Here is a 13,711-nt window from a genome sequence, read left to right on the forward strand (position 1 = left end):
CAAAAACATTGTGACCCTGTACTGCCAGCCAATGCCCCACTGCCCCTCCCCGACTCCTTTTTATCAACTGAAATTGAGCATGCTTCAGAAAAGCGCATAAAACAGATGTGATCCGTTTAGCGAGATTTTAAAGCGCGCACATCTCCATCAGCCCCATCCAGGGCGCCTGGAAGGCCACCTCCGAGATCTGCACCCCCCTCCCCCACCTCCTTCCCTCAAGAGCTGTGCTTTTCAGCCCTGGGCAATGGCTGGAGATATTTTTAGGCAAGGGATGCACGGGCACCCTGCCCTCCACCCCCCATGGCAGAGAATCATCCGGCTCCCAAAATCAGGAAGTGCAAATGTTGAAAACCCCTGGACTAGAGGTCAGCACTCCAACTTCTGGACTGAGCCTTTCTTAGCTTCTCTTTCTAATTTTCCCACCTGTACTGCCTTCCTAAACAACTAGAACTTACCTGCTTCTGACTTCAAACGAATGCAAAATTACACCTCACTGCTTTCACCCAACACTGGGAGATTAGCACATATCGTGGTTGCAGGTAGACACATTCGTTCTTTTTCGTTGCAGTTTAATATTCCACCACACAGCACCATTTATTTAACCAACCCCCTGGTGGTAGGTATTTGGGGTTGTTTCCAGTGCTGAGTTCTTTCAAATATTCCCACCACGCCCCATCTTAGGTGCATCTCCCCGGGCACCTGGGCAAGAGTTTCTCCAGGGTCTGAAACCAGGATTGTAGAATCTGCTTGTGGTCAACCTCACAGGAAACAGCCAGAAACTTCACTGGGCACTCACCTTGGTGGCAAGTAGGGCACCTGTTGTGCTGTGTCCTTGCTAACACTTGGCGTTGTCGGCTCTTTCACTTTGCTGGTCTGGTGGGTGTGACATGGGGTCTCACTGAGGTTTGGATTTGCATTTCCCTGAATGAGACCAAGCTTGCCTGAGTATTAGACTGAACCACCAATCTGTGTTTTATAATCCAAAGGTCAGTTTCCTGTAGTTCCACCCAATGTATTGTTCTCTTGATTCCCTCTTGCCCAGTTGATTAAACTCTCCACGGTCACCGAGCACCTACCTGGCAGGCCCTTTCCCCCTGCTTGCTCCCTCCCACCCTCCCATTCATTCCTTAATATAATAATTTAATAAGCAATAGCCGTGTACCAGGCACTAAGCTAAACATCGCGGCTGTTACTGGGTATGAGGTAGCCCTGGCCCTCACAGAGCTCACAGGGAGTCAGCACGTTCTCCCACCACCATTCCCTCAGCCTACCCAGTGCCACCAAGCCCCCTGCATCCCACCTGCCCCAGGAAATCAGCTTTGCCAGCTGCTCAGGTCTCTGATTCCCCTCCGAGTGCCACAGAGAATGCAGGTGTGAGTGTGGTGACACACAGATCACAGAGCCCAGCCCCTGCAGGACCTGTGCCAGCTCCAGCCCCTCATGCATCCATTCAGCAAACATATATTTTGCACCCATTATGGTGCCTGGCCCTATTCTGTGAGCCAGAGATGCTCATAGAACAGGATAAACAGCCTTGCCTACATGGGGCTAATATTCAGATCAGGGAGACGAGAGACACTGAGATTATTAGTAAGAGCGTGGTATAGGGGGCAAGGAGGTGCAGACTTGGGAGGCAGAACTGCACGTGCTAGGAAGTGGAATTTTAAAGAGGGGGTGCCAGGGACAGCATCACCAGAAAGGCGATATTTGAGCCAAGACATAAGGAAGAGGAGGGAGGGAACAAGACAGAATCTGTGGGGAGAGCGCTGGGGAAGAGGGAACAGCCTGTGCAAAGGCCCTGAGGCAGGAGCATCCGTGTGGCTGGAGCAGAGTGAGTGCGGGGGAAATGGGAGGGGGTGAGGACAGGGAAGTGACAGGACAGAACATGGCAGGTCTCATGTGCAACAGGGAAGACTTGGGCTTTTGTGCCAAGTGAAGTAGGAGCAATGGAGTGTCCTGGAGAAAGGAGGAGTGAGACTGGACTCCAGTGCTCACAGGCGCCCTCTAGAGGGTGTTGTGCTCGCTAGTTGTCAGCAGCTACTGGGCACCGACGGAGCCTGGACTTCCCGCCAGCTGGGCAATAGGCATGCCATATAGCATCCCGGGGGTGGGGGGACCAGCCTCAGGATGTTGCCTGTCCCAGCAGAAAAGACTCGGGCTTGGCCCTGGGGGAAGCAGTAGGGTGATGGAGGGGGGAGAATCAACCCACCCTATTTGGGAGGGAGACGGCGAGGTTGCCTCCTACCCCACCCCTCTGCCACCCACGCACCCCCCCAATGCCTGGCTTAGCCCTATTTTGGAAACATCAAGTGGAAATGATTTCTTGCCCAGGAGGCCCAGCAGGTGAAGGGTGCCTGGGGACCAGACCCCCTCTGCAACAGGAATAGAGCTGCTCCTGAACTTCCCTTGGGCCTCCTCTAGTCCATGCAGGGCCTTGGACAAATGTTTAAAAGGCCCCTCTCCCGTTGGAAGGCAAACTGGCCTAACTGAGGGACTTTGCTGGAACTTTGCTGCCATCTGCTGGAGAGTTTCACTCATAGCATACAAAGGTGCGCTGTCGACGAGACGGGACCAGAGGAGCCCTTTGCATCGTGCATACCTGCCCAGTCAGTCGTACCTGGCGGCCGGGTTACATATTTAGGTGGAGACTCTGCTCCTCAGGACATGGCTGGAGGCCGCACACCCCGCCGGACCATTGAGGGGTTCACGGAGGCTCTGTCGGGGCAAAGCCATGACCCGCTGCCGCTTGCTTCTCTCCCCCACAGGTGCTGCGGTACTTTGACTACGTCTTTACAGGCGTCTTTACCTTCGAGATGGTGATCAAGGTGAGTGTTGAGGGATCCTGGGCACTTGGGAATATCACCCTGGTGCGGGGGCCTGCAACCTCTTAACCAGCAGCTGCAGGGGAGCCAGTGAGCCTGGAGGGAGACAGCGAGGGGAGAGTGAGAGGAGGTGGGCCACGGGGAGGACTCTCACCATTTGCTTCAAGTGAGGTGGGAGCCATGGAGAGTTGTAGGGAGAGGAAGGACGTGCCCTGACTCAGGGGTTTCCAAGTGCCCCTTGGCTGCTGGGAGCCAGGACAGATTTGGGCGATGGAGCCAGGAAAACAGAGAGAAGGCAGTGCCCTCTGGGTCCAGATGAGGGGGCCTGGGCATGAGCAGTGGCCAAGAGATGGACAGATTCTTGGAAGGCTGGAGGACAGAGGGGACGAGGTTTTCTGTTGGGATCAGACCGTGGGGAATAAGAGAAAGTGGAATGAGGGTGGGCCCCAAGGCTTGAGCTAAGCACTTGGCAAGTCAGAGCTGCCTTTTATGGGGGCATAGGTGGGGCACCCCTCATTCAGGATCCCCTTTACTCTTAACCCAGAAATCTGGACACCTGGGCCTCTGTCCTGTGCCCCCACCCTGGAGGATATGGAGGTTCACTGGCCCTCCTGCGCCCTCCCCTGGAGGCCAGAAGGATGGTGCAGCTCCTAGGTGGGGATGCAGGGGGTCTGAGCATCTTCTCTTCTTCCTCCCCAGATGATCGACCTGGGACTCGTCCTGCACCAGGGCGCCTACTTCCGTGACCTCTGGAACATTCTAGACTTCATCGTGGTCAGTGGGGCTTTGGTGGCCTTCGCCTTCACGTAAGTCTCCTCGCGAGGCCGCCGTTTGCCTCTTCCTCCCCAGCCCTCAGCCTGGGGCCGCCCTTTGGACCCGGGGACCCGTTCTCAGGGTGTGGAGACGGGGAGAGTGGGCCCTGGGGTGGCAGCGGGCAGCGTCGGCATGCCTCCATGGAGAGCTTCGAGCAGCTTTGTGCATGATGTCAGCCGTGAAGGAGGGAGGAGAAGGTTCCCCTGCCTTCTACTCCTCAAATAGCAATGGGCCTCAGCCACGTCACCCAGCCTCTTGTCGTGCTGCTTTCCATAGACTAGGCTGCCAGGACATTTCATTCCCCCTTCTGCATACCCAAACCGCTGTCTCTTTGGGGGAGCCCCTGAAAAGACAATTAGGAAACGAATGTGCATGAGAATTCTGGCCCCTCCCCTGTGCGTGAAGGGCTCATAGCGGTAGACCTGGTGACTCCCTTTGTGTGTCTTTCACTTCTTGTGGCTGCCCTCTGAAATGCCATGCCATTGTGCAACTCCAAGATGGCACCATGGTTCTGGGTGGCCATTCCAAGATGGTGCCCAAGGGCTGAATGGTCATTCCAAGATGGCACCCAAGGGTTGAATGGCCATTCCAAGATGGTGCCCAAGGGCTGAGCGGCCACTCCAAGATGTTGCCTAGTCCTGGGCAGCCATTCCAAGATGGTGCCTATTCTGGGCAGCCCAACTGGTGCCCTTGGAGCTGCCATTCCATTGGTGCCTGGGATCTTGGTGGCCATTCCAAGATGGCTGAGCAGCCATTAGCCATTAGGGTCCTGAGACAAAGTTAGTGCATTCCTCCAGTTTAGACATTCGGGGCAGGGTGAACATCTCCTAACTTTAGGGACCCCTGTCTGTGCTCATGATAGTGGTTCACTGCCAGAAAGGAAGGTCTCAGAGGGATTTTTGACCCTGCTCACCCCCTCATAGTGAGAAACCCAGGGCTTGCTGTGCCTTTGCCTCCCAGATTCCTTCTCAGCAGATCTGGAGGGCTCTTGATCTCTGACCAAAGAGCAAGGGCTCGTTTTGTCAGGAGGGCCAGAGTGGTGGCCCTTTTCCAATCCAAGTGGGCAGCTCTTGGATTCTTCTCTGGGAACACAATGAGGTCAAGTTGTGTTTAAAAAAAGCAAGAAATATTGAGTTTCTGGATGCGTCAGTGCTAGAGAACATCTACTGTGAGGGGCAAAAGACTGGTATTTCTAGCTCTGGCCAGTCTTCCCCATTCCTTTTCTCTTTATTTTTTATTTTTGCCTTCTCTTTCTACCTCTGCTCTCACTTTTTCTCTCTCTCTCTCCTCTTTTCTTTCTCTCTCTCCGCCCACCCCTTCCTCTCTCTCTCTCCATTCCTCCCTCCCTTCCTCTTTTCTAATTAATAGAGCATTTATTTGACCATTAGAGCAGTGGAAATTCAAGAGGTTTAGCTACATTACCATGAAGATATTCCATAAGTGTAAAAAGCAAATAAATAAATACACAGAAAATTAGAGGGGAAGGGAAAGAGTGCCACAAATAAGACAAGGAGTCATTGACCTTAATATATAAAAAGCAATTGCAAATCAGTAAGAAACTGCTAAACTTCAGTAGACGAACAGGCTAAGGATATAATTTCACAGAAATTTCACAGAATGATGCCAACTAATAAAAATGGAAAAAAAATCAACCCAATTGGAATTCTGAGAAATATAAAATAAAAACAAAACACAATATGTTCCCTATCAAGGTAGTACCCGTTTTTAAAATAATTCAAGATGATACACATGTATGTGAGAATGTAGTGAAATAGGTCCCTCCCTCCCTCCTCCAGCTACTTGAGTTTGTTTCTGTAAGGTATCAGGCAGGTACCAAGAAAGTTTAAATTCTGGAAAGCTACTAGCCAGAGCACTTTCCACCCCCAGCCAGGAGTGACTGTGTCTCATATGGAAATAATCGAACTCTCTCTCTCTCTCTCTCTCTCTTTCTCTTTCTCTCTCTCTCCATCTCCCCCTCCTTTCTCTCTTTCCCTCTGTCTCTCGCACTGTCTTTGTCTGGCCATGTCTCTTTCTCTCTCCCTCCCTTTTTTTCTCTCTCTTCCTCTTATTTTCTATCCTTTCTATCACTTTCTGCTTCTCTTTATCTCTCCTCTCTCTCTCTCTCTCTGTGTCTCTCTCTGTCTAACTCTTTGTTTCTCTTGCTGATATATTTCTCTGTCTTTCTCTCCCTTTCTCCTCTCCCTCTCCTTCTCCTGTCTTCAGAGATTTGGTCTTGACCCTCGGCTTCCCTGGACTGCAGGGTCTGGACCCACGTGGCCTAGAGAAAGCAGGCACCCTGCCACGTACACTGCGGGGACATGTCCCCACCTGTGTGCTGGCCAGGGGGGTTCAGACCCAGGCAGAGCCCGTGAGAGGGAGGGCAGGCACGGGCAGGGACCCCTCTCACCCCTCCTGCAGCCCTTCGGGCAGGGTCTACCCAGCCACACCCCCCACCCAGGGCTCAGGAGGGGAGGGCTGGGGTGAGGAGGGTCTCCATCAGATCCCTTTGCCGGCTGTGCCCTAGATGATAGTTTTGCCCTCCATGAACCCCATCTTGGGTCTGCGCCCTCTCGGCAGCCCCCACCACAGGTAGAAGGCAGGCGTGATGTCCAGTCCTCTGCAGCTTCACCTCGGCTTGTCTCCCAAACCTTTACTGCAGAGACATACTTCAGCACCTAGGAGAAGGCCCCTGGCCTCCCTGCCTCCTTCTCCTCCCCCCACTTTGACCCTTACATCTGGGGAGGAGTCACCTTTAAGACAGCCAGAGAACAAGCCTCTGGACCACTGAGCTTCTGCCACTATTTAGGCTGAATTTTTAAGTATCCCGTGTTTCTAGACTTTCTGGAGCTACAATTAGGCTCTGCTTTAAGCAAACCTAATCTCCAAAATAAATCCCACCAAAGATGAATCAGCCAACTGATTCTTTGCGTTACGGATGACTCTTCCACAGGGTGCTGATTTCTTGACTGTCTGAGTTTTCTTTTTTAATATAAAGTTCTACAAGGGTGTTAAAAATTCACCTACAGCTCACAGAAATTTGGCACCCCTAGCTGTAGAGTCAACCCTTTATACTCATTTCATGGGGAAGCAAAATAGTACAGGCACCTTCAAAATAGGTACGCTGTCCTTGAAGATCTGTGTTTCAAATTATTTTTGAAATCCTTCTGCAAGAAAAAGTTCCTGTGAGTCTCCAAGGACTCATCAAGAGCCCAGATCTTGCAGGAGCTGGGAGACATGAGGTTTTGCCAGCAGGATCTGCGCCAGTGGCAGGAAATCTCAAGGGCTTCGGAAGAGCTTATCACAGAGAGACAGCCAGGGATCAGCATTGTGAGACAGGCAAAAGGATGGGAGAGAATCCCCTGAAGCCCCTACCCTGTTCTCCTCCCCTCACAGCTGAGAATCCATCTGGTCCTCTAGAGGAGGGCTGTAGACCTAGCCCAATGGGCAGAGTGCCTTGATCAAGCCATTCCTGCATGTGCACAGAATGATCTGCCACAAAAAAAAAAAAAAAAAAAAAAAAAAAGCCAGAGAAGGAGACTCCACGTTGCTACCTTTTTCTTGAGAAAGGTTTCAGAATCTTCCTCCTGGCTGCAAGTTTCTGGCCTCTCCTTTCCTCCTCAGAAGGTCTCTCTCCCCGTGAAGATTTAATTTATTGTCTACCTTTATGAGCAAATGGACACCACTTTGGTGTCCTTTGCTTCTTTCCCTTCTGGTCTGTTAACTTGCTTTGTCTGTCTCGTGTGCCACCGTCTTCACAGACAATGCCGGGGGCTCCAGTACGTGTTAGATTAACGTCATGGTTTTAGAAGTCTCTCCCCCGTTCTGTCTCATTTTTCTCTAGATGGGCAAATCTCTCACGCTCTCTGTGCCTCAGTTTCCCCAGTAAAAGAGAGACATTTGAGTTGATGATAGTGATAGATTGGTCTCTATTGATTTAATCTTCACAGCATCCCCACGACAGAGGTCTCTTAACCTTCCCACTTTGCAGGTGAGGCCCAATTAGATTGCAGAAGACTGTCTTAGCGAGATCACTCAGCTGTCAGATTCAGGAGCACTTTGCATCTCCCAGCCCTGAACACAGAGGTTTCACAAGCGGCAAAATGAGACTTGGTGGCCCAGCGAGGCTGGATTCCTCAAGGGCCCAGCAGGACCCAGAGATCCAGGGGGAAGGGACATGGGACTCTTTCCTGGAACCTGGGCCTTGGATCCCCACTAGAATCCAAAGCTGCCCCCTTCCTCCTTGTCAAGAATCTTGCCATTCTGTCCTTTTGGGTCCAAGGCAAGGATTCCGCCCCTCCACTGTAACTGCTGTAATTGAGGCCCCATTTCAGATATGAGAAAACTATCCCTGTGGCTCTTCAAGGGATTGTATCGAAGCTCTCCCAAAGGTTTCCATCCTCCCCGCACCTCCCCCAGATATCTGTGTGTGTCGTGCTCCATCTACTCACTCATTATGTTCCATGCCCACGGCAGCCTCCATTAACACACCATTTCATGAGCCATCATCACACATGAGCTCAAGCTCTGTGCCCGTGCATCAGGGCAGCCAACTGACATTTCCCAGCAGCTGGTGGATCACGATCCTTCCCTCACTGCCAAGAGTCCATCTGGCACTGCCGCTCCTCCCCCAGGGCAGGACCGCGAGCCAGCACAGCTGGCTGAGCACCTTGAGCAAGCCACTCCTGCACACGCAGGAGCCAACTGCCAGAGAGCCAAAGCAAAGAGCCTTTACGCTGCTACTATTTTGAGAATAACCTCCGCCCCTGCAGGTATTTTTGGGTGTGGGGTCATATGGAAATAAGATTAGAATGCAAGTTACGGCACCTGGGTTTGAATCTTAATCTGCCACTTCCTGGTTATGTGACCACTGGCAAATTACTCGCCCTCTCTGGGCCTCAGCCTCCTCATCTGGGAATGGGCTTAATTATGCCACCTTTCCACCAGCAAATACAGTGACATCCAGAAGACTCACATATTACAATCATAACGGGTTAGACAGAAACTGCTTTCATGAACGGGTAATCCTCAGTTACCCATTACGTTGAATCTACAGAATTCACCATGTGCAAGAATTTCTAGATACACTGAATTTTGAGAACTACCGCCCTCCATTAACAGGACAAGGTCAGGGAGGAAGTAGGGAAATCCAGTGGGAATATTTTTAGGCATTTAAACCATTCTGTCTGAAAAAATATATACATATACATCACCAACTTTGAAAGGAGGGAGGATGAGAAAAGCAGAGACTTTTCTAAAGTCTCTGCTTATTTCCCTCATCCTGAGAGCTGAGAGCTGTCGAGTCTTTCTAAACTCGATGCCTGGTGGGTTTTGGAGAATGATAAGCCTAAGTGCCTTGCAGACTGCCCGGTGCTGAGAACTTTGTCCAGGTCCTGTGGTTTTTCAGCCGATCTCATCCTGGAGCGTAGCCCTGCTGACCCCTCCTTTGCACACCGGGGGTGGGGAGTGGGGACAAAGCCGTGGCTGTCACTCGTCGGGCGTCAGAATCACGCAGCCCTGTTTTGTGGATGTGAAGAACAAAAGGCCAGAGTCAGGATTCAAACCCAGGTTCCCCCAGATCCAACGCTCAGAATCTTTTAAGACTTTCTAGAACCTCCCAGCACCAGAACCTCTGGAGAAAAAGGGGCTTTTCTCCAGCTCTTGGCAGTGACCTTCAGAGGTGAATCCGCCTTTGGTAATTGGCGACCCTCCGGTTGTCCTGCTCCTTGGAAATGTGGCTTTCTTAGTGATGCCCGGCAGTGCCCGGGGCCTGCCGAGGGGGTGGGCAGGCGGCTTAAATGGGGAGGGGCTTCCAGATGGAAGGATGGACGTCGGCCCCGAGCCCCCAGCCTGAGGCTGCCCCTTCCGGTGCCCAGGTGGGACAGGGGGACGCCCAGGTGTGCGTGTGTGTATGTGTGTTCTGTGTTCTTTCTTCTGAGGCTGCTTACGACCTGTCTCTCCCTCCGACGCCACCTCACGCAGGAGCACTGCACGGTAAAGTCTCTCTGTCTCTCTCTCTCGTTCTGTCTCTCGTTCTCCCCGCCCCCCTGCGCAGCCATGTCAGTGCTGGGCCTGTTTCTACTTTGTGTCTCTGCCACTGCCGTCTTGCCCCTTGGGGTGACTGGGCCCCCCTCTGGCTGCTCCCCTGGGGCCCTTGGCCCCTGCCTCACCCCCAGTTAGCCGAGTTTTTGGTGGAGAAAAGGAAGGGCACCTGTTGCAATAGAACAGCCAGAATGAGGGGCTTGGGGGGGAGGGGGGACGCAGGGCATTGGAGGAATGAGATGGGAAAACCATGCAAAGTTAAAATCTTGGAGTTTTGAGAAGAGGGAGTGCCCCCAGCCCCCCCCAAAAATGTCTATACTCTCAGCAAAACAGTTTGCACCTCTAGTCCCCTAAATGGCCATGGAATCATTCTCCCACCAGCAGAGGTGGCCTGGTAGGCGAGCACTGACACATGAGCCATTTGGCACCTTGAGGTTTTACCCCGTTCGCGTGCAGCCCAGGTGTCCGCTTGCTCGAGGCTTTTTCCACCAACTCGCGCTCTGAACGTGAATCTCCTTTTTGACCGGGAGCTTTACATGATGCCATTCTAACCAGCATCACCGACCTCATAGAGAACACAGCCGCAGGAGGGAATGCGACAGGAAGGAAACAGCCTGGGCTGTCCTTAAAAGCTGGTTTCAAACTGGGTGTTTGCCTTCGAGCTGGACTCTGTTAAAAGGGGAAGTGAGCGAGCACTCACCTGCCAGGCTTTTCTGAGCAGAGCCGAGGGCTGGGAAGACACTGGTAGGAGAAGAAAACATTCTCTCTGTGTGATGCAGTTATCTGATGTGACATCCCAGTTCTGCCTTAAGTTATCTCAGTGACTTCCTTCTCATGTGTCTCGCACGTTGGGGACGGTGCTTGGAGATAACGGCGATGATTTGAAAAGAAAAAAAAAAAAACGGTCCACACAGCAGAATCCTGGCATGTATATGTGCCTGGCAGTTTTTTGTTCAGTTTTGTCTTGTTTTTTTAAGTAAAATAATCTTGATTTCCTGGTAAAGAAAGAAAAGGGAATCTTAAAAAAGCAAACAGCATGAAGACCCGTGTTTTGCACCTGGATAACCAGGCGTGCCATGATGAGGACAGGGGTAGTCTCTGGGGAAGTTCTGCCCACACCCCAGTGTGTAACTGTAGGGAGATATTTGCCAGGAGACCCCAAAGTCCACCGGCCTAGGACGCATAGACGAATAAATCACAGTTTCATCCTCTGAGGAGTTTTCTTTCTAAAGCAGGAAGTCAAAGTCAGAGGCGAAAATGTTACCAAAATAGCAAGGGGGACCGGTGGAGCCCAAGAGGATGGGAGAGGCTGAAGGGACACGACACGGCACTTGGGCTTTGAAGGTTATGTCATCCTGTGGTGTGGAGGAAGGACAGTTCTAGGGGAGGGAACAGCAAGTGCAAAAACAAAGAGAAGCAAAAAAAGCATGGAGGGGTGTATTAGTTAGGGTTCTCTAGAGAAACAGAATCAACAGGGAACACTCACAAATATAAAATTTATGAAAGTGTCTCACGTGACCGTGGGAACGCAGAGTCCAAAATCCGCAGGGCAGGCTGCGAAGCCGACAGCTCTGATGGAGGGTCTGGACGAACTCCACAGGAGAGGCTCGCCAGCCGAAGCAGGAAGAGCCTGTCTCTTCTGAATCCTCCTTATAAGGCTTCCCATGATCAGATTAAGCATTAGTAATTGCAGAAGACACTCCCCTCTGGCGGATTACAAATGGAATCAGCCGTGGATGCAGTTGATGTGATCATGGTTTAATTCTATGAAATGTCCTCATTGCGACAGACAGGCCAGCACTTGCCCAAACAGACAAACAGGTAGCACCACCTGGCCAAGTTGGCACAGGAGCCTGCCCATGACATAGGGGTTCAGGAGTGTGTAGCAGGACATGGGAATGGGAAGGTAAGTGGGGCTAGAGTTCGCCGAGCCTTGAACACCTCGCTGAGATGTTTCACTGGCCTGTTTAGGAACTGGGGTGCTCCGGAAGGATTTTGAGCAGGAGAGAAATGTGGTCGTTCAGCTTTGACCGTTGTATGCAGAAAAGAGGGGTAGGGGAAGAAAGTGGGAGATGGGCAATGGAGATCCAAGGCACGGTGGCAGTGGTGGCAGCAGATGGAGATATTGAAGAGGGTGACCCATTGGGAGTGAGGGACAGGGAGTTGACCACCACTCTTGGGTCTCCAGCTTGGAGACCTGGCATCTGGGTGGGTGGGAGAGTTCCGTTGGCCACAAGTCCCTTGATGGCCATGCCCAAAGCCCTCCTTCTCTTGGCTAAGTTGTGGCCAGCCAGGGTTGTCACAGAAACCCTGGGGATGTCATGGCTAATGCCAGGCCAGAACCCCCACATGTCTCTCTGGAAAAACTAGGCCAAGAGACCCCCTTGGAAGAATGAGGCAGAGACCGTGACATAAGTCCAACACTGGTTCTTTGCTCTCCTGTGGGTTCCTGGAGGAGGAGGGGGAGTATTGGTTTAAAGGGTGGGTGAAACATCTTCCTGAGTTCTGTTGGAAAGGTAAAAAAAAATCCCATTTTCTAAGAACCCACCAAGACTCCTTCTAAAGACTATGTACCGGGGACCTACCAAACTCTCAGACCTAGAATTTTCTGGAAAGAGCTGGGTGGGAGGTGGGGAGTGGGCAGCAAGCTCAGACCCCAGCAGATGGTAGATAGCCTTGCAGTTCCAAGCTGGTGCCTGCCAGCTTTGGCTCAACAAACCCTGAGGCCAGAACCACAAAGAGCCATCTGCCCACTGGCTCCCGAGCCCAAAATGAACAGGCGAAATGAACCACTTTTCTCCAGGGAGGGCAGGGCTGTGCCGGGCTCACCCCAGACTTCTAGGCCTGGAAGGGTGGGGTCACGTGGTGCTGTGGCCACCCTCCACCCTGCCTGACCCAACTCCCTCTCTTCCCTTCTCCCCACCCCAACATCCCTCCACAGTGGCAATAGCAAGGGAAAGGACATCAATACGATTAAATCTCTCCGAGTCCTTCGTGTGCTACGACCACTTAAAACCATCAAGCGGTTGCCAAAGCTCAAGGTGAGATTGAGGGGTGGGGGGGGTCCTGTCGGGGTTGTCTTGTACAGTTGAGCAGGTTGCACACTGCTTAAGGGCACCATACTGAGGGAGGTCCTAAAATAGCACAGATGTCATCAAAGATGAATAAATTTATTATTACAGCTTTCCAGCAGATGAATAAAATCTGCATGTCATGGCCATTTTCCATTGGATAAAAGATCTTGAGGTAGGGACCCCTTTTCCTAATTCACAAGAAAGCCTCATACAGCTAAAGCAGGGTATAACCCTAATCAAAGAAGCAGGAAGCTGGGTTTCTGGTCTCATACAGTCTTTTGCTCCAAAATAGCATGGCCCAGCATTTTCCAAAAGTTTGTCAAAACAAGAAATGAAACAAAACCCCTTCTTGAGTGATAATACAGCTGTATTATCTCACATTTAATGTGTTTCTTTAAATCATCACTTTATTTTACACTTAAGTGAATTTACTTTAAAGACAATATGGCATCGTCTCAAGTTGGAAAACCAGAACCCACTTTTAATAGAAAGTAACTGTAAAACTAATACCTTTTCAAAGAAAAGAGGGTGTCAATGTTAAAATCTAGCCAAATGTAATTGCCTGAGAGATGGTTTTGTGCAAGAATGCCTGCTCTCTCCTGGTTAGAAAGGAAAATTATTGATATTAGGTGTTAAAAACATAGCAGCAATTAAGCAAGACTCTTTCTATTTCAGAAAGATGGAAAGAGAATTGAAGAGGTAGTAACTTTGTAACCATGTGAGTGCCTGTTATTTAGGGCTAGGCCAACATATCAGCTAAAAATAGCTCTGATAGCACCAAAGCTGCATAAGCCATGGTTTTGGAAACATTGATTTTTTAGCCCCTTTGTGGATGACTATTAGAAGAGGAAATGCAGAATGCCTTTGGAAGTGAAAGCTTAGCTTGAAATATGTGGGATTCTAGCATAACTCAAGTCTGTGCCTTGTAACTGAGTCATGATTCCCTCTGAGAACTCCGCAGAA

The 13,711-nt window shown here is 51.1% G+C and overlaps 1 protein-coding gene across 1 annotated transcript in view; it reads left to right on the forward strand.

Annotated features, from left to right (window-relative positions):
- Window positions 1-13,711, forward strand: part of CACNA1A (calcium voltage-gated channel subunit alpha1 A) — a 303,811-nt gene that overhangs the window by 245,345 nt on the left and 44,755 nt on the right. Inside the window, 3 exon segments of the mRNA XM_077119400.1 lie at window positions 2,766-2,825; window positions 3,522-3,628; window positions 12,616-12,715. Of these exon segments, the coding sequence (XP_076975515.1) occupies window positions 2,766-2,825; window positions 3,522-3,628; window positions 12,616-12,715 (267 nt within the window).

This window comes from Tamandua tetradactyla, chromosome 11, assembly GCF_023851605.1.
Source record: "Tamandua tetradactyla isolate mTamTet1 chromosome 11, mTamTet1.pri, whole genome shotgun sequence".
In the NCBI taxonomy this organism is placed as follows: Eukaryota; Metazoa; Chordata; class Mammalia; order Pilosa; family Myrmecophagidae; genus Tamandua; species Tamandua tetradactyla.